Here is a 21,195-nt window from a genome sequence, read left to right as displayed (position 1 = left end):
GTATTGAATAAAAGCGAAACAGTGACAAAACAAACAATAGTATATTAAAATACGAGTGGTTGAAAAATACTTGTCTAGGATTATTTATTTCACTGGGCAAATTGTTCTTGGGCAAAGCATGTATAGCAGGGGTCAGCAAACTTTGTCAAGGGCCAGGTAGTAAATATTTTAGATTTTGTAGGTCAACTATCTGTCAAAACGATTCAACTTTGCCATCGTAACACAAAACCAGCCACAGCCAATATGTAAATGAATCAATGCAACTCTGTGCCAATAAAACTTTATTTACAAAAACAGAGTTTGGCTGCCAGTTTGCCATCCGCTGATCTAGAACCCCCAGGGAACAGCTGTGTGATCTCAGCCAAGTGCTTTCTGCCCTGACTGGTTTCCACATTTGCAGCAAAAGTGTAACAGAACTGCCTGCATGGGACATTGTGAGGATTCAATGCAGAAAGTGCCTTGAATGCAGGACATGTTTAATAAATGGTGAAATAAGGACACCTCTTCTTTCTCCACTGTGGCTGCTGGGTACTTTCTGTGGGCCTGTTACTGTGCCAGGCATTTGGAGCAATGAGTGGTATAAGATGTGGTCCCAGTTCTTAGGGAGCTGATGATCTGGTCAGAGAGAGAAGGACAAGACAAACACATCTAGGGACAGTGGCAGCTAGAAATCAGAGGAGAGCTGAAGGACCCAGAGGGCTTCCTGGAAGAGGTGGCCCTAGGGCAAGACCATCCTGCAGGTCAACTTTGCTTGATTGGAGGTGGCTGCCTAAAATCAGGCTAGTGCAGTAAGAATCTGTGATAGATTAGCAATGTCTGTCACAAGCCCAGCACAAGATGGGGGAAGTATGTCTGCTATTCTCATCCTGTGTGGAGCAACAGGGCTTGGCAAAGGGGAGAGGAGGCACAAAGGTACTTTGGACCGAAACGTAGAGGCACTCGGGAGCCATGGCATGTTTTTGAGGACAAGAAATGAACAGTGAATTGGTGTTTTAGCTTCATGAAGGATAGGAACTAAGGTATTACATAATCATGATTATCATTTATTATTGACTCATGTTTATTGAGATATTATCATATGCCCAGCAGTGTGCTAAGCACTTGATAGACATTATCTCATTTAACCCTCACAGCAAATTTATAGTTAGGGGAATCAGTAGTTCAAGTACAAATGGGAAAACTGAGGCTGACCTAAGGTTATACAGCTGGTAAGAACCTACTTTTCACTACACACCAGGGAAGTGATTTGCCAAGCACCTACTATGTGCCTGGCCCGAGGAAAGGGGCTGGCTCCGTTCTCGGAGACACCTGGGCACTGGGCTGTTCCTGGTGGCAGCCATCATTCCTCTGGCCTGGCAGCGTCTCTGTGCTTCTCTCCTGCAGGTGCCTTGGCTGGGGTGGCCGACCTGCATGTGGGAGCCACTCCAAGTCCCCTTCTCCATGGCCCAGCAGGCATGGCCCCCCGAGGCATGCCAGGTCTGGGCCCCATAACTGGCCACAGAGACAGCGTAAGTGCCACTGCATGGACTGCGGAGGGTGGGCAGTACCCTCCAGACTGGGTGTCTACCCCCACCCTGACCCTCTGTCTCTTCCTCTTCCGGCGCAGCAGATGAGCCAGTTCCCGGTGGGGGGCCAGCCCTCATCTGGCCTGCAGGACCCGCCGCATCTGTACTCACCTGCCACCCAACCACAGTTCCCGCTACCCCCGGGTGCCCAGCAGGTACCAAGGGCTCAGGGGAGCCCTGGACTGAGCAGCAGACACCTTGGGCTGGCCGGGGACCCCTCTGAGCCTCAGTTTACTCACCCAGAACATGGGGATAACATTCCCCCCATGCTCATGTCATGGGGTCATTCATTCCATTCCCCCAAAACTCCTGCCCTGAGCGGAGACAAGATTGTTTCCTGGATGGTTGTGAATCCCCACACAAGGCGTTTTGAAACTGGGTTGGGGACAGGGTTACTGTGAGTGACGTGTGTTATTTCTCACCTTCTCTCTCTCTCTGCCACTTTCTCCCTGCCCCTGCCTGTGGGAAGTGCCCTCCTGTGGGCCTCTATGGCCCCCCATTTGGGGTGCGGCCCCCCTACCCCCAGCCCCACATGGCTGTGCATTCATCTCAGGAACTGCACCCCAAACACTACCCCAAGCCCATCTACTCGTACAGGTGAGGTCCAGGGCGGGCCGGGTCAGGGCCAAGGGCGGCTCCGGGAGGAGAGGGATGAGGCTGCCCTCAGGGCATCTCAGACAGCTACTGTGGCAGCCCAGACTTCCAAGGGGGAGGTTTTGGGGAGTGAGGAACCCCCAGGTGGGAGTTTTCTCAGGAAGGAGCATCACAGCATCCCCGGGGTCAAGAGCCCACTGCAGACCTGAGTCCAGTGCCACAGTTCACTTCCTTCACAAGCCGCGTGGCCTTGGGGAAGTGGGATGACCTCTCTGAGCCTCGATTTTCCCAAATGTAAAAAGTCATCAAAATAATAGTATTGTATACCTCGTGGGAGTTTGGGGAGGGGGAAACAACCTAGGTAAAGTCTAAAGGCTCATAGCCATTAAAATTATGGGGATGCAATAAAGAGGGGAAAGGGTAAGACTTCTCAAGTCAGTACCAATTGTTGTGCCCAGGGTCAAGGAGAAAGGGCAAAGGGTGGGAAAGACATCGGGCCATAAAAAGATATTGAGAGCTCACTGTGTGTGAGTGTGTAGGGTCAAGCAGGGCAGGCTTCCTGGCAAAGGAGGCATTGGGCTGTCAGCCTGAGACCCTTTCACGCCTGGCCTGCCCTGCCCTGCCCCACCTCCTGCCCCCAGCTGTCTGATCGCCATGGCCCTGAAGAACAGCAAGACAGGCAGCCTGCCTGTGAGCGAGATCTACAGCTTCATGAAGGAGCACTTCCCCTACTTCAAGGTGAGGGGTCCCAAGCCAAGGTAGAGGTGCTGGAGCTGCCCTGGTCTCTTCCTGGTGCTGCCAGAATCCAGGGCTGGCCCTGGGCCAACCCTCTTCGGTTCCCAGTTATGTCTGTACATCCTGGTGGTTAGGACATGTGCACATACACTCACATAGAAGAAAGAAAGAGAGGAGGGCATTTGAACTGGGTTTTGACAGATGAAGAGGAGTTCACTAGGCATCCCAAGGAGAAAAGGGTAGAGGCACCAGACTAGTTACTCAGCACAGATTCGGTACAACATAATGATGCAAAACAACAGAATTGTCAAGAGCCTTCACCTCTGAGCCTCAGTATCCTCATCTGTCAGGTGTGGAGAATCGTCCCAAGCTGGCAAGGTCATGAAGATCCTGCAGATAAAGGGCCTGGCAGCTTCCAGCATAGGGTTGGTCACTAGTAATGTTATCCTTGTTAGCATCAAAGCAAAAAGTGGAGCAGGAAGTTAGAGGGTACACCAAGCTGTGGGGTCCCTGGCCTGGACAGTGTCCTTAGCAAAAATACTGCGGTACGGTGTGTGTGCACACATGTGGTGTGAGATGCATTGTGATATCTGCTTATCTAGCATTTCAAAATAATTTGCTGGTGGTGCACACCTGTAGTCCCAGCTACTTGGGGGGCTGAGGTGGGAAGACTGTTTGATCCCAGGAGGTCGAGGTTGCAGTGAGCCGTGATCATACCACTGTACTCCAGCCTGGGTGATGGAACAAGACCCTGTCGCAAAAAAAAGTAAATTTGCATTGAATACACTTGACCAGTTATCCATTTATTGGCATCATTCTTCCTCGCTTGCTTCCTGAATGGGAGAGAGAATATGGAAGATCCAGCAGGCCAGGCTGCATCCTCCTATAGTAACAGTTGGCTGGAGCTGAATTGTAGTTCCCCTCTCATCAGGGCATGGCCACACCAGTTGACCTCAGTCCCCAGCACTCTCTCTTGTCTCTCCAACTTGAGGCTGAGTGTCAGGCACTGTCAAATTACTCCTGCCACCACGGTGTCCTGCCCCTATAGGCCTGAGTAGGAGATCCCCGGGGTGGGGGGAAGGGCTTACAGGGAGGCCTCTGAATGCCCATGTGTCTTCATAGACGGCCCCCGACGGGTGGAAGAACTCGGTGCGGCACAACCTGTCTCTGAACAAGTGCTTCGAGAAGGTGGAGAACAAGATGAGCGGCTCCTCCCGCAAGGGCTGCCTGTGGGCTCTGAACCTGGCCCGCATCGACAAGATGGAGGAGGAGATGCACAAGTGGAAGAGGAAGGACCTGGCTGCCATCCACCGGAGCATGGCCAACCCTGGTGAGGGCCGGACAGCCCGCAGCGCGCGCACACACACACACAAATGTACACACACGCACACGGAAGAGGAAGGACCTGGTGGACATCCACCAGAGCATGCCCAACCCTGGTGAAGCCCAGATGCACACACGTGCGCACGTGCACACACACAAATACACTCACACGCACACAGAAGAGGAAGGACCTGGCTGCCATCCACCGGAGCATGGCCAAACCCAGTGAGGCCCAGATGCACACAGGCACACACACACACACAAATACGCACACACACAAATGCACTCACACACCTGTGCACACAAATGCGCACACACATGCAGAAGAGGAAGGACCTGGCCGCCATCCACTGGAGCATAGCCAATCCCAGTGAGGCCCAGACAGCCTGCAGCACGCACACACACACAAATGCACACACATACACAAATGCACACGTGCGTGCACACACACACGCAGAAGAGGAAGGACCTGGCCAGCATCCACTGGAGCATGGCCAACCCCGGTGAAGCCCAGACAGCCCGCAGCATGTGCACACACACACAAATGCACACACATGCACAAACACACACACACAGAATAGGAAGGACCTGGCCGCCATCCACCAGTGCATGGCCAACCCCGGCGAGGCCCGGATGTGCACACACACACGTGGAAGAGGAAGGACCTGACCACCATCCACCGGAGCACGGCCAACTCTGGTGAGGCCCGGACAGCCCACAGTGTGCACACACACACGTACACACACGCAGAAGAGGAAGGACCTGGCCACCAACCACCGGAGCATGGCCAAGAGGCCCGGACAGCCCAGACAGCCCAAAGCGTGCACACACACACACACATATGCATGCACACACACGTGTGCACACACAAGTGGAAGAGGAAGGACCTGGCTACCATCCACCAGAGCATGGCCAAGAGGCCCGGACAGCCCCTAGTGTGTGCACACACGCACACATGCACGCACACATATGCATGCACACACACAGCACGCGCCCCTCCTCCCAGCCCAGCCCAGCCCCAGCTCTGCCTATGCCCTAGCTAGTCTGCAACACTTCTCAGCCAGGATGATGGGAAGACAGGCGTCTGGCAAACCTCCCTCCCTCCTATGAAATAGGCCTCCCCCTCCCCAACCCTATCCAGTGGCAGGAGTAGTAGAGGGGCCTGATCAGAAACAGGAAAAGCTGTTGGATCTCACTCATCATCCATAGTTTCTTGCCCAGAAATGCCAAACTACACAATCATGGGATACACATTGCTTTCCTACCACATTGTCAGAGATGTTTAAAATAACAACACTCAGTGTGGGCTAGGATGTGGAAAGATAGACAGCTTCGTATACAATGGATAGGAATTTAAGCTGTTAAACTTTTTGAGGGAAAGCTAATATACCAAACACCTGCAAATGGTACCCATGGATTGGTCCAATTATTCTACTTCCGACAATGTGTACTGTGAAGAGCAAAGATTTGAGCAGAAGGTTTGTGAACAAAGTTATCCATCACAAAATTATTTCTAAGAGTGAAACACAGAAAGCAGTCCAGACATCTCACAAGAGGGGTTGGTTAAATAAATAGAATGGCATACCATGCAAGTATTAGAGATGAGAAATATTTTAAAATATTTTTGGAATATAAATAAATGTTAGGCCGGGCGCAGTGGCTCATGCCCGTAATCCCAGCACTTTGGGAGGCCAAGGCAGGTGGATCACCTGAGGTCAGGAGTTCAAGACCAGCCTGGCCAATGTGGTGAAACCCCATCTCTACTAAAAATACAAAAATTAGCCAGGCATGGTGGCAGGTGCCTGTAATCCCAGCTACTTAAGAGGCTGAGGCAGGAGAATCACTTGAACCCAGGAGGCGGAGGTTGCAGTGACCTGAGATCAAGTCACCGTACTCCAGCCCGGGTGACAGAGCAAGACTCCATCTCAAAAAGAAAAAAAAAATGTTCTCAAACAATAAGTGAAAAGGGGCAGGTTATAAATCAATATCGACAGCAAGATCACATTTTAAAATACATATATATCCATATTCACTTCCCTCCCAAAAATGTATGTATCTGAGAGAGAGCGAGCAAGAGAATGAGAATAAATATGCTTGTGTGTTTGGGAAGAAATAAACCAAAATCTTTACTGTGAATGGAGAGACCATTGATAACTTTTATATTTTTCACATATTTCTGTATTTTCCAAAACTTCTATCCTGTTCCTAATTAGAAAAAGGATTGCATCTGCTTTTAAAAAAAAATTAATGGATTTGGGGAGGGGCCATCTAAGGGACATATGCATGCGGACTGCCCCAGCCTTCGGAGTATGGCCAGAGTCTGTTGGGTATCACCGTGCGGGGTAGGGATGGGACGAGGGGTGTGGCTTGGGGATGAACAACTCAAGGCAGGGAGAAGGGCTATAGCGGGAGCCAATGGTCCCTCAGTTGAGGGTGTATCACATCGCGCCCACCCCACCGAGAGCTCTGGGGTCTGGCTTGAGACCCAGGGCCAGTGCTGACACATATTCAGAGTGAAGTCTTGGGCAAGTTATTTTGCCTTCTACATTCTAAGTGCTCTCATTTCTAAAATGGGTACAACCCAAATAGATCTGGGGACTCTACCAGTCTACTCTCAACCCTGCGTTGCACTCAACAAGACATAGCCATTAACCAAAAACAATTTGAGAGTAATTTGTCTTTACTTGTTTATATCCAAGAGTATCAAGGATTTTTAACCCACAGCAACATTTCTTAATGTCTCTTTAGTAGCTGGGAGTGGCTAGGGCCCCTTGCATGTTAATACATTTTGTCCTAGTCTTATGGGATTTGTAATCTCGGCCTTACCTCCTTCTTGCAGGGCTGTTATGAGATTTAAGTGAAGTCCTAGGGTTACAAGGCTGTCCTGTAAGGCACTGTCCCAATGAAAGATGAAAGGGGCTAGTGTTACTATCTGATGACTTTTTTTTTTTTTTTTAAAGGCAGGGTCTTGCTCTATCACCCAGGCTGGAGTACAGTAGTGCAATCATGTCTTACTGCAGCCTCAACCTCCTGGGCTCAAGTGATCCCCCCACCTCAGCCTCCCAATAGCTGGTACTACAGGCACACACCACCACGCTCAGCTAAAAATTTTTATTTTTTGTAGAGATGGTATCTCACTATGTTGTTCAGGCTAATCTTGAACTCCTGGCCTCAAGCTGTCCTCCTGCTTCTGCCTCCCAAAGCACTGGGATTGCATGAGCCCAGCCTTTGATGTCGTCTCTTATTCCTCAAAGATTCTGCACAGTTTGTGATTTTGTTACATCTCCACAACAACCCTTTGCAGAGTGTATGATGTTTTGCTAGATGGGCAGAGATGTTTAAAATAACAAAATATTAACACCCAGCATGGGCTAGGACGCAGAGAAGTATTTAATAGACACCTTCATTTACAGTGGGTGGCAATGTTAAGTTGTGAGATGAGATGATGCCTATGTCATTTCATAGGTGAGGAGACAGAGGTTCTGAGTGTCCAAGAGGCTTGCTAAGGTCACACAAGTGGTGACACTGGAATTTAAACCCAGGCCTGGGCTGGGGCCTGGTAACTGCTGGGTGGGTTCTGAGTGACCTCTCCCACTTGCCTGCAGAGGAGTTGGACAAGCTGATCTCCGACCGGCCTGAAAGCTGCCGGCGCCCTGGCAAACCGGGGGAACCAGAGGCCCCCGTGCTGACTCATGCCACCACAGTGGCCGTGGCGCATGGCTGCCTGGCTGTCTCCCAGCTCCCACCCCAGCCACTGATGACCCTGTCCCTGCAGTCAGTCCCCCTGCACCACCAGGTCCAGCCCCAGGCACATCTTGCTCCAGACTCTCCAGCACCAGCCCAGACCCCGCCACTGCACGCCCTGCCGGACCTCAGCCCCAGCCCTCTCCCCCACCCCGCCATGGGAGGGGCTCCTGTAGACTTCATCAACATCAGCACCGACATGAACACTGAGGTGGATGCCCTCGACCCAAGCATCATGGACTTCGCTCTGCAGGGTGAGGCCAGAGGAATGGAGTGATGGGAATGGAACGGGGAGGGGAGAGGCCGGGGGGCCAAAGGGAGTGAGGGAGAGGACTGTACAGCCTGCGTTTGCCCCACAGTCTTGTTCCCGAAGCAACAACCTTTACAAGTTGCACATCCCTGATCCAGAATCCAAAATGCTCCAAAATCCGAAAAGTTTTGAGCTCTGACAAGACGCTCAAAGGTCATGCTCGTTGGAGCAGTTCAGATTTCAGATGTTTGGTTGGATTAGGGATGTTCAACCTGTTACAGCCAATGACAGCCAACAGGGAATGAGCATTTGCTGTATGCCAGGCCAAAGCATTCCATAGGCATCACCTGAGGTCACCACCATTCCACATCCCTGTTCTGCCAAGGAGGAAACTGAGGCAGAGAGAAGTGAAGTCACTCACCCAAGGTCACCTGGCTAGTAAGTGGCAGAGTCTGGAGTTAAACCTCAGTCTGACCCCAAAGTTTTCATCAGTAACTGCTTCAACTCACATGTGCCAGCCCCATGCCAGGCCACACTCTGACCTGCTGCCTTGCCGCATGATCATCTCCAATAAATGGGACGTGATGAATGAACGAACAAGGGAATTTCAGGTTTCAGTGAAGGCTCACACTTCATCCATTCACTAGCACGGGTGCAGCTCTTATGTTCCAGCCAAGGGTGGAGACAGCCTCTGCCCTGAGTTCTGTCTCTAGCGAGGGAAATGGACAAGGTGGCAAGTCAGTTGCAGCTGTGAAGTGGGTATATTTGTACCTCCCTGCCTCTTTCCCCCTGGATTGTGGTGTAGTTCGATGTGCTGAAGAAAGAGAAGCATTGTCTTCTCCCCCTGGTTTTGACCATAATGATACCATGAGCACTGAATGCTTTTCACAAGTCCTCTTGTTTAACTCTTGCCACAGCCTTAGGAGCTGGGTTCACTGATCATCTCCATCTTATTCTGAGATGGAAGTGACTTTCCCAAAGACATTCAGTGGGAAGGTGAGGGCCCGGGGCTGCGACTCTGGCCCTTCCATGCTTTTTTTTTTTTTTTTTTTGGGATGGAGTCTCACTCTGTCACCCAGGCTGTAGTGCAGTGGGGCAATCTCGGCTCACTGCAACCTCCAACTCCTGGGTTCAAGTGATTCTTGTGCCTCAGCCTCCCAAGTAGCTGAGATTACAGGTGTGTGCTACCAGGCCAGGCTAATTTTTGTATTTTTAGTGGAGATGGGGTTTGGACATGTTGGCCAGGCTGGCGTCGAACTCCTGACCTCAAGTGATCCACCCACCTCGGCCTCCCAAAGTGCTGGGATTACAGGCTTGAGCCACCAGGCCCGGCCCCATGCCCTTTTTCTACAATACATGACTTAGACGCCACACATGGTCTCTGCCTCTTCCCTAAGATGGGGGATTCGAACTCAGGTCGTTTGATGTGAAGCCAGCTCACCCTAATGCTTTTGTCTTTGAAAGGGAACCTGTGGGAGGAGATGAAGGACGAGGGATTCAGCTTGGACACGCTGGGTGCCTTTGGAGACTCCCCGCTTGGCTGTGACCTGGGGGCCTCAGGCCTGACCCCTGCCTCGGGTGGCAGCGACCAGTCCTTCCCAGACTTGCAGGTGACGGGTCTCTACACAGCGTACTCCACTCCGGACAGTGTGGCTGCATCAGGCACCAGCTCCTCCTCCCAGTACCTGGGTGCACAGGGGAACAAGCCTATAGCCCTGCTTTGAGCTGTCAGCCTCACCTGCCCCGGAACCCCGGCACCCGGCTTGGGCAGAGAACTGACTGGAACAGGGTGTTCCCAGAAGGCAGGTCCCTCATTGTCTCCGAAGCCTCTCCTGGACCTGTGGTGAAGTTGCCGGCTGGACAGGGAAGCGGTTCCCCTCAGCAGCCGCTCTCCTTCTCATGCCTCCCCCTGGAGCTTCCAGGGCAGTTTCTGGGGGGCTCTTCCAAGTCAGAAGGACGGAGGAAGGTGGACAAGCAACCCAGCATCCCCCGACTCCTTGACACTCCTCGGAGGCCTGAGCCGAACGCCTGGCCATGTCGAGTGAGACTTCTCCATCCTGGATCCTGGCTGGGTGACCTCAATGACCTGCACCCCATTTTGGGACACCTTGGTGCATTAAGGAAACACCCTGGGGTGAAAGCCCTTGAATTCATCCTCATGGGAAACGGCTGAGCGGATCAAACCTCAGCCGCAGCCTCCGGGGGACAGGCCCAGGGCGGGAAGTGGAGCCAGAGAAGCTTGAGCCTGTCTCTTGGATAGGACAAGCTGAACTCTGAAATGGGAGCCAGTCCAGGTGGCTTTCAGCCCCACCTTTCCGACAGTCTGTTAGAATTTTACTGGAGCAGATTCCTGGGCCATGCCGGGCACCGTGACCGTGTGTAAATTTATTTATATTTATTGTGGCCCATCCACCCAACTTCTGCAAACCCAGCCCGAGGCCTCTGGAATGAGACTCCTTCTCCCTCCCTACCTCCCAGCCATCCTAACTCCTACAGGCCGGAGAATGACATCTCTAACTGGCTCGTAATCCCTTGGCAGCCTGGGGCTACTTTTTAGAACCAGCAAGCACTGTTGATACTGTGAAACATCCTATTTTTTCCATATTGGAGACCAGATATTTTTCTACCTGTTCATGATTCACATCTCTTCTTGCATGTACCTAAGAGGGGCGGTGCCATTGTTTGGGGGTTTGGGGGGCTTTCAAAGGGAAAATGCGATGGGAGAGGGAGGAACTGGGGGGGGTGCTTTTGTACTGGGATTTAAGACACCCCTGATGGAATGAAAGCCAACTGAACCATGTAAAGCTCAACCACGTGGCGAGTGGTGGACAAAACTTCAATGCATGATATTTATTGGCACTTCCTCACCTCCCTTTGCCCTGCAGCTGTTTTTATGTTTCTTTTTCTCTCCTTGCTAATTACTGACTCCCCAAGTGGCAAGTTCCACAGATAGCTGGGTTAGAAGAGAGACAGGGGAGTGAGCTAGTCAAATGTGAAAAATGCTCTCCCAGCAAAGTTGAGACAAAACTGGAGAAGCTGCAGCCTCACGCACCATCCCCCTCTTTCCACCAGATGGATGTTGACTCCGTGTCTGGGAGTTCCTGAACCCTAGAGCCAGGATGTTCTGTTTAATCAACAGCTCAGCCAGCTGCTTGGGAGTTTTGGCATTAAGCCCCGCCTTGAAGGGCGAGCTTTAAGTTTTTCCTAGTTCTGGAACTTTCCACTGAGTATCCACCACCCTTAGACACAATCCCAGTGCTACCCGTCTGACCTGCACTGCTCGTCTGCTTTGTGTAACATGACCCCGATAAGATGTTGAAATTGTTATTCACAAAGACACCATGTTCGGGCAACATCAAGACTGTAAGTGTAAAATTGAGCAACTGTCTTCTATCAATAAAGGTTGAATGGCAGCTCTGTGGCTTGTGAGAAGGTCAAAGGGAGATAAGGATAATGACATCACTCACTCATCCCTTACAGGTGAGATCCCATTTATAGATGGGGAAATTGAGGCCCAGAGAGGTGACACCACTCAGACCCAGGCGTTCTGACACCAAGTTCCCATAGCACCAGAAACTGGGGGAAGTTTGTCATGAAGGTTACAATGAGCACGGCCTTCATTTACTTTCCCTGAGACTTGGCGCTTGACAGGCATCATTTCAGGCAGGGATCGTGAGCGCCATTTACCATGCAGAAGGCAGAGGCTTGGAGAGGTAGGGTTGGCTGAGTGTGTGTCCTGGAGCTCAGCAGCACAGCTCAGGTGTGGACCTCATGTCGGAAAAGACAAGATGGAAAGAGACGCACGCCTTCCAGCACCTGCTATATGCCAGGCCCTGTACTAGTCACTGCTGTAAATTAGTTCATTTGGTCCTCATAACAGCCCTAGGAAGCATGTCTGATTTGTTACTACACCCATTTCACAGGTGAAGAAACTGAGGCTCAGGGAAATAAAGCAGGTGACTTGCTGTCCAAGATATAACAGGCAAAGGATATATTAATTAGGAGTCTAACTTTTTATTTTTTGAGATGGAGTCTCACTCTGTCGCCAGGCTGGGGTGCAGTGGTGCGATCTTGGCTTACTGCAACCTCTGCCTCCCAGGTTCAAGCGATTCTCCTGGCTCAGCCTCCCGAGTAGCTGGGACTACAGGCAACGCCACCACGCCCAGCTAATTTTTGTATTTTTAGTATAGATAAGGTTTCATCCTGTTGGCCAGGATGGTCTTGATCTCTTGACCTCGTGATCCGCCCGCCTCGGCCTCCCAAAGTGCTAGGATTACAGGCAGGAGTCTAACTCTTAAGCCCACCCAGGAAGTGGCCTGCAGCCTCAGGGGAGACGAGATTCGTGCACATGCAACGTTTCACGAGTGAGGAAGTATGTCTGGGAGGATGGGCTGTGGGTGGTGTCAGGAAGTGCTTGGTGAAGGCCAGGCACGGGGTAGGGAGAGGGTGCCTGCAGCAGCCCTGGCTTTCTCTGCCCAGCACCTGTACCACCCTTTCCTTGGCTTGGCTCCTAAATGACCCTGTGAACCCAGCCTGGCCAAAAAGAGCATCGCGGCCCCCGGTCACCCTCTGAAATTGGCTGAAGTGGGGAACGAGTGACCTAGGGCACGGTGTTCACAGCCAATGAGCATCCCCCAGGGACTTTGCAGGAGCTAGGGGACAGGGGCACCCTCCATCTGGAATGCACAGCTGGGAGAATGGAGCCCAGCCACTGGGTCACCACAAGGGAAGGGCTGGGAGCCACCGTTGAGTCTGACTTCTGTTCCTGACTATGGGCAAGTGGGAGTCAGGTGTGCAGAGTCCACGCAAAAATGCCAGGGTCGTAAGCTCTAGGCAGAGCTCTGGGCACAGCCAGAGTGCCACCTGGCCACGACGACACCAGAAGAAAGCATGCAGGAGACATGGGGGGAATGAGGCTCCTTCTGGGGCTGAGCAACTAATGGGAGAAAAACACAAATTGCCGGCATGTAAGCACCTGCCGTGTGCTGCACGGAGTTCAACACTAGTCAGGCAGCATCTCCCTGGAACCGCACCACAGCCTGCACAACCAGTGGGATGATCCCATTTCCCAGATGAGGAAACAGGCTCAGAGATCATGTTTCTAAAGCTTTTCTTCCTCTCCTATGAGAAATCACCCACATTCTAACAACAAAAATAGTAACAGCATTCACTAGCATGTATAGGGGGCTTATTCCCTGCAGTGTATACAGGACACTATCTTTATTTTCCTCCCTGGTCCTAATCCTTGGAACCAGCGAATATGTTATTACCAGGCAAGTGGGGGTAAAAGATGCACATGGAATTATGGTTGCTAATCAGCTGCCTTAAAATAGGGGGAATTGGCGGGTGTGGTGGCTCACACTTGTAATCCCAGCGCTTTGGGAGGCCGAGGCAGATGGATTGCCTGAGCCCAGGAGTTTGCAACCAGCCTGGGCAACATACTAAGACTCCATCTTAACAAAAAATAAAAATAAATAAAGGATTAGCCAAGCAGGGTGGTGCATGCCTGTAGTCTCAGCTACTCAGGAGGCTGAGGCAGGAGAATCACTTGAGTCCAGGAGATCAAGCCTGCAGTGAGCTGTGATTGCACCACCACACTCTAGGCTGGGTGACAGAGCAAGACACTGTCTCAAAAAAAAAAAAAAAAAAAAAATGGTGGAGGATTACCCCAGGTTATCAAGGTAGGCCAATGTAATCATAAGGGTCCTATGGGTAAAAGAGGGAGGCAAGAGAGTCAGTGTCAGATTTAAAGATGCTGTGAGGATGGAATGGGGCCTCTAGACACTGGAAAAGGCAAGAGAATGGATTCTCTCCCCTGGGGCCTCCAGAAAGATGGCAGCCCCACTGACACTTTGATTTTAGCCAAGGGAGACACATGTTGGACTTCTGACCTCCAGAACTGTAGGATGATAAATTTGTATTGTTTTAAGCCACTAAGTTTGTGGGGATTCTTACAGAAGCCATAGACAATAAATACATCCCCATTTTACAGAAGAGAAAACTGAGGCTCAGAGAGGCTAGGTAGCTTAGGTATGATTAGTAAAGGGTAGAGATGGGATTCAAATGACACTGTGCTTCCCCATAGTCTTTTATCACATCTCAGAGGCCTCAGCTGACACCATCTGTTTGCTGGTTTACATAGGAACAAAATTCTCTGAGGTTATGTGACTGGGATTTAACCCCAAGTCTGCAGGTCTCCCCGCCCCTCCATGGCACTGTAATGGCTTAGTGTAGGCTACTAAAGGGCAGTCAGTGGAAGTTCAGGGAAAGGAATAAGAAGATGGATCAGAAGAAGGAGATGAGGTGGTGGAGCTAAGCATCACCTCCTTTGGAGGATGCTGGTTGTGTGGACTGTTGATCCTATGGGTATAGACGCTGGACCTCTGATCTCTGGAATCAAAACCCTCAAGAGTCCAGGGGAAGCAGGACAGAGATCTCACTGGCAGCTGAAATGTGGGCAAATCCAACAGCAGCCAAAGAGCCAGGCCAGGCCATCCCCAAGGGGTGTCCAGTCCACGAGAACCTGTCCAGTATCTTCCACAGCCACTCACAGGTTGCCATAGGACAGAAGCAAACACTCCCAGGAGAGGGACAACTGGGCTCATCTCTAGGACCCACATCCTCTGACCCCAAGGCTGCCCAGGCTTCCTCCTGTGGGGTAAGTGCCCCCCAATGGGTGGAAGCATCTCTGATCGTCTCCAGGGGGGTGCTTCCCACCTTCCATCATTGACTAGCATCTCTGGTAACCACAGAAATGTGGTCAAACTTGCAGACTACCAACATCTCCTGGGGCCTTTTAAGATCTAGATCTCAGCCTGGGCAACATAGCAAGACCCCATCTTGGCCAGGTGCAGTGGCTTATACCTGTAATCCCAGCACTTTGGGAGGCCAAGGCAGGAGGATAGCTTGAGCCCAGGAGTTAGAGACCACCCTGAGAGACATAGCAAGACCCCATCTCTACAAATAATAAATTAGAAAATTAGGTGGTCATGGTGGTGTGTACCTGTAGTTCCAGCTACTGGGGAGGCTGAGGTGGGAGGATAGCTTGGGCCTGCGAGGTTGAAGCTACAGTGAGCTGTGATAGTGCCACTGCACTCCAGCCTGGGCAACATAATGAGACCCCCATCTCAAAAAAAAAATAATAATAACAAAAAAGATCTAGCTCTCCAGATCCTTCTGGGATTCTGAGGCATGGCTGGGCACGGTGGCTCACGCCTGTAATCCCAGCACTTTGGGAGGCCAAGTTGACTGGATCACTTAAGGTCAGGAGTTTGAGACCAGCCTGGCCAACATGATGAAACCCCGTCTCTACTAAAAATACAAAAATTAGCTGTGTGTGGTGGTGCACACCTGTAATCCCAGCTACTCAGGAGGCTGAGGCAGGAGAATCACTTGAACCCAGTAGGAGGAGGTTGCAGTGAGCTGAGATCATGCCACTGCGCTCCAGCCTCAGCGACAGAGTGAAACTCCATCTCGAAAAAAAAAAAAAGAGAGAGAGAGACTGAAGCAGGGCCAGAGTCAATCTGAGCTTTTTAAACAAGCACCCCTGCTACGCTTGGGAGCTGGTGAGGGGAAGGGTGAGAAGATTCTAAGACAGAGTGAGGAGGGGATCGCAGGGTGGGCCTGTGAACTGAGATAAGGCAGACCCGAGGGCTAGGGACACGGAACATTCCTCTGACTTGGACTGAGAAAGGCCTTGCACTTGTGTGGCCTGCAGGTGAACCTGGCGGCAACTAAAGGGAAGAGGAGGCTCCCAGAAAGGTTCAGGCAGTGGGAGTGAGAAGGGGAAAGTTGGACAAAGTACCTTGGGTGCCATCTCACTGAGAATGAGCCTGGCTGGCCAGCCGCTTCCTTCTCCACGGGCCTCCAGGAGTCCTGCCACTGCCTGGGTCTGCGGGCGTCTGGATTTCAGCATCATCGCAGAATGCGGAGCAGGTGGGAGAGAAGAGAGGGAGGCGTGGCCGCAGCAGCGGGGTGGGGCCAGCTGGATGAGCGAGGGAAGCAAAAGGCAGAGGAATCGGAAGTCCGGGTCACAGGTGGGGTCTATATATCCCGTCCGTGACAATCGAGGCATGCAAGTAAAAAGGTGCAATGACTTTTGAGTTCAATTGCTTCTAGACTCCACCCCTTAGATGGCTATTATCAAACAAACACATAAAAACCAAAAACAAAAGGAGGAAAACAAATAGTATTGGCAAGGATGTGGAGAAATTAGGGAAGTTTGTGCATTGTTGGTGGGAATGTAAAATGGCACAGCAGCGTTGGAAAAACAGTACGCTGATTGTGCAAAGAATTAAAAAGAATTACCACCAGGTCCAGGAATCCCGTTTGCTTTTTTTTTTTTTTTTTTCTGAGATGTAGTCTCGCTCTGTTGCCCAGGCTGGAGTGAGTGTTGCTATCTCAGCTCACTGCAACCTCTGCCTCCCAGGTTCAAGCCATTCTCCTGCCCCAGCCTCCCGGGTAGCTGGGACTATAGGTGCATACCACCACACCTGGCTACTTTTTGTATTTTTTGTAGAAATGGGGTTTCACCTTGTTAGCCATGCTGGTCTCGAACTCCTGACCTCAGGTGATCCACCCGCCTCAGCCTCCTAAAGTGCTGGGATTACAGGCGTGAGCCACTGCACCTGACTCTGTACCCCCATTTTCATAGCAGCAGTATTCACAACCACCAAAAGGTGGAAGCCACCAAGTAATTCATTGATGGATGCATGGATACACAAACTGTGCTCTAGCCATGCAATGGAGTATTATTTAGCCTTAAAAAGGAAGGAGGTTCTGACCCATGCTACAACATGGATGAACCCGGAGGACATTATGCTAAGTGGGATAAGCCAGTCACAAAGAGGACAAATACTATATGATTCCACTTATACGAGGTACCTAGAGTAGTCAAATTCATAGACACAGAAAGTAGAATGGGGGTTGCCAGGGGCTGGGAGGGGAGGGGAGGGGAGTGGGGAGTTAGTGTTTAATGGGTACAGAGCTTCACTCTTGCAAGATGAAAAGTATTCTGGAGATTGATTGCACAACAGTGTGGATGCGCTTAACACTACTGAACTATACGCTTAAAAATGGTTAAGATTTTGTTATGTATATTTTGCCACAATAAAAATATACAAAATACAAAATATTAGACCAGGTGTGGTGGCTCACACCTGTAATCCCAGCACTTTGGGAGGTGGAGGTGGGTGGATCACTTGAGGTCAGGGGTTCAAGACCAGCCTGGCCAACAGGACAAAACCCCATCTCTACTAAAAATACAAAAGTTAGCCAGGCATGGTGGCATGTGCCTGTAATCCCAGCTACTTGGGAGGCTGAGGGAGGAGAATCACTTGAACCCAGGAGGCAGAGGTTTCGGTGTGCTGAGATTGCACCACTGCACTCCAGGCTGGGCGACAGAGCAAGACTCTGTCTCAAAAAAACAAAAACAGGGGGAGGGGGGAGGGACAGCATTAGGAGATACACCTAATGCTAAATGACGAATTAATGGGTGCAGGAAATCAACATGGCACATGGATACATATGTAACAAACCTGCACATTGTGCACATGTACCCTAAAACCCTAAAGTATAATAAAAAAAAAATAAATTAAAAAAAAAATAAAAAAAATAAAATACCTTTAGAAAATAAAAACAAAAACAAAAACAAAAACAAAAAAACGTGTAGGCTCTTTGCCTGTGTTTCCTACACAGTATTTCATCCAGAGATATACCCCATTGGTCAGGGTATTACAAAATACAGAACATCATCAGGAGCATCCTCTCTCCTCCCCTTCCAGGAGAGGACCACCTCTCTGTCAGCAGACTGTTCTCCAAAATCCAGCCCTGGTTCAGCAACCAGAAACACCTAGGGATCCCTGTGTGTTTTAGTTAGACATCTGTTTCATATATGTTACATAAAAGAGAGAGAACAGGGGCTGTCAGAGCACAGAGGAGGGCTCCCAACCCATGGGAGAGGTGGTCAAAGAAGGCTGCCTGGGGGGAAGTGCCATTTGAGTTGGGTTTTGAGGGATGAGTAGGAGTCAGCCAGACAAAGGCCAAGGGGGAAGAAGTTCCCCAGGAGAAACAGACAGTGCTCACCTGGAGATGAACTGACAGTTTAGACTGGTTGGTTCACGGTAGTAACAAGACACTCTCGCATAGCTGAAGTTGGGCCCCAGGACTCATGCCATGTCTTATGGGATTGAATGATACTTTTGTCCCAAGGGCACTTAGTACAGGGAAGTGGCATTTTGGGCAGATCTGTCTGGACGTTAAGCAGTGTGGCTCAGTGTGTCAGCTGCACGGCCAGTGCCCAGAAGAGGGCTGATTTGTCCACACTGGTTGAGTTAGCAGAAGCCATAGGGAGGCTTTGCTGTGCGTGGTGGTTATTCAGAACCTTTCTGTGGCCTGTGTGGATGGTCCTTGTTCCCTTCTCTATCACGTTCCTGTCACAGGGACTCTGAAAAGTGGACCCTGGACATTTCTGGATTTAACAGTCACTGTTTTTGACTAGTTGTGACCCTAAACATCTCCTTATGGGTAGCCACTTCAATTTCTACCTGTTGGGAATCCCAGGATATCAGTCCCCAAGGGCAGAAGTGGGTTGCCTTGCTCATGGCAGCACCCTGTCACAGTGCTAGGCCTTTGGCACATGCTCATAAAAGAGTGGAAAAAAGCATTTTTCTGGTGCTGTGTGCACTGTGAGAGCTGGGGTTCCCTCTCTGGCCACACGGCTGGCTGCTTCGTCTCAACACAGCTGTTGATCTGGATGTGCTCTCAGCTGCAGAAAAGCTCAGGAAGTGATTTACAAAACAAACAACTGGTTTTGAAATGCAAAAATAACTCTGGAGAAATGTATTAATGTCTGCAATTTACTCTGAAATGTGACAAAATAATAACATGCATCACAGATAAAGAGAGAGTGGGACAGATGGAGAGAGTGGTGTTAAAGAAGGTACAAGCACAGTCAGATGTCAATGGTGGCATCAAGATGGTGGGTTGGGGTGAGTGCTATGAAATATTTTGACTTTTTGGCATTTGGAAATTTTCATAATAAAAGGTTAGGGGAAAAGAATGACCCTGTGAAAAAAGGCCAACTGACTTTTGGAGCAGAGGAAGGCAAAATAGTAAGATAATAAATAAAATAATCAACTGGGGAGGCCAAAGAAAGGAGTAGAAATGGGGATAACCCAGTCCACATTTACATTTGTGATGTGGAGGAGCCCACTGTGCATGCAGAAATGTGAGGTTCCTCTGAGTGGTTTAGGGGCTACAGAATCTGCCAATCAAGGGCTGAAAAATCTGACAATTGGGAAAGAGGGCAGCCCACCCTAGTGTGGGCTCTTGGCATGGAGAGCATGAGGCTTTTGATGAGGATCTGAATGATGGCATTGGCTGAATTAGCCAGGAAGTCAGGGAGGCAGGAGGAGTGGAGCTTGGTCTACAGGATGCTCTCATGTTTTGGGATCTGACGCTTGCAAAGGTTCAGGATTTATGGAAAGGCATTAAGCCAGCCTGGGTTCCTGGCCTGGCCCCTCCTTTTACCTGCTATGTGCACTTGGAGAAGTCTGCTCATCTCTGAGCCTGGGTTTTCTCTTCTATAAAAATGAGGATAGAAGCTGGGTATAGTGGCTCACACCTGTAATTCTAGCACTCTAGGATGCTGAGGTGGGAGGATCACTTGAGGCCAGGAGTTTGAGACCGGCCTGGACAACATAGATAGACCCTGTCTCTACAAAAACTAAAAAAGTTAGCTGGGCATGGTGGTGCATGCCTGTAGTCCCAGTTACTGTGGAGGCTGAGGTGGGAGGATCATTTGTGCCCAGGAGGTTGAGGCTGCAGTGAGCTGAAATCACATCACTGGACTCCAGCCTGGGCAACAGAGCGAGACCCTGTCTCATGAAAAAAAAAAAAAAATGAGGATAGAGTGTATGTAGCAACCACCTCCAAGGGTCACATGAGGATTGTGTGGAAAGAGGCCAGAACCTGGCACATGACCAGTGGCCATCGTGGGGAGTGTTCAGTTAGCACCCAACTTGCCCAACAAGACCTCTGTCCACACTCAGTAGTCTGATCCTTTCTCCCTTCCCCTTGTGACTGGCTACACTAAGTCCTTCAAGGGAGAAAAGTCAGCCTTGTCAGGGAAAGCACTTTCAGCTGATGTCCACAGAGTAAACTCCAGCATCCTTAGCGGCAGATGGCAACTTGTGTCCGCGTTTCAAATCCAGATGAAAACAAACAATTGACCTGTAGTCTTCAGGATGCAAAATCAAATCAGAGCTTCCTCCTCCCCATCCCAGAGGGCTGCATTTCAGCTTGTTCTCAACTCCTCGCCTCCCTGCCTGGAGGGTCTGCTGATGCAGACCACCATTGGGTGCTGCTGTGGGTGGAAATTAACTGCTGTCTTCTGGGCTAACTGGGCCATCTCCAGGGCTAAGGATAGAGCTCCAACTCAAACTAGTGCAAGCATTTAAAAAACAACAACAACAACAACAACAAAAACCATAGATCGGTTCCTGGGACTGGGCTACTGACTTCAGGCATGGCTTGATCCAGGCATCCAAGTACCACCAACAGGACTGGGTCTCCCCCTCTATCTCTGGGCTTGGCTTCCCCCTGCATTGGTAGGTTCTCTCCACATCAGCACTGTCACCCATCCCTAAAGAATTCTGATCCGCTCTACTGGGGATACACGCCCATACCTGCGTCAGTCACTGTCAGGGGGAATGGAGAACTCTGATTGGCCCATCCCTGGTGAGGGGGAAATGCCTGGAAAAGGTGTCAGGCAGAATCAAGGTAACAGTTGTTGTTATGTGTTTTGGAGACAAAATTGAATAGTCCGTGTATGCTGAGAAGCCACGGTGGGGGGCGGGTAGGGGGGTTCTTCTGCAGTTTGAGTCCATGTACAACCAACTCCTAAGTGTGGCTTAAGCCTGCCCACCAAGGACCTAGGTCATAAAAGGAAAGGGCTGGGTTCTGGAGCCAAGCAGGCTTGATTCC

The 21,195-nt window shown here is 50.6% G+C and overlaps 1 protein-coding gene across 4 annotated transcripts in view; it reads left to right on the top strand.

The window, feature by feature from the left end:
• The window catches only part of FOXN4 (forkhead box N4), a 31,215-nt gene extending 19,591 nt beyond the window's left edge, over window positions 1-11,624 (top strand). For 2 of the 4 annotated variants that reach the window (XM_055236601.2, XM_055236600.2), the window contains exons 4-10: window positions 1,384-1,508; window positions 1,607-1,720; window positions 2,035-2,162; window positions 2,801-2,897; window positions 4,017-4,224; window positions 7,823-8,215; window positions 9,676-10,862. In XM_055236601.2, the coding sequence (XP_055092576.1) occupies window positions 1,384-1,508; window positions 1,607-1,720; window positions 2,035-2,162; window positions 2,801-2,897; window positions 4,017-4,224; window positions 7,823-8,215; window positions 9,676-9,935 (1,325 nt within the window). In that variant the 3' untranslated portion in view covers window positions 9,936-10,862. Of the gene's footprint in view, window positions 1-1,383; window positions 1,509-1,606; window positions 1,721-2,034; window positions 2,163-2,800; window positions 2,898-4,016; window positions 4,225-7,822; window positions 8,302-9,675 lie in introns of those variants that run through there. The other 2 variants (XM_055236602.2, XM_063614487.1) reach the window with 2 other exon arrangements.
• The last annotated feature ends 9,571 nt before the right edge of the window (window positions 11,625-21,195 follow it).

This window comes from Symphalangus syndactylus, chromosome 13, assembly GCF_028878055.3.
Source record: "Symphalangus syndactylus isolate Jambi chromosome 13, NHGRI_mSymSyn1-v2.1_pri, whole genome shotgun sequence".
In the NCBI taxonomy this organism is placed as follows: Eukaryota; Metazoa; Chordata; class Mammalia; order Primates; family Hylobatidae; genus Symphalangus; species Symphalangus syndactylus.
This window is presented reverse-complemented; position numbering and strand designations above follow the sequence as displayed.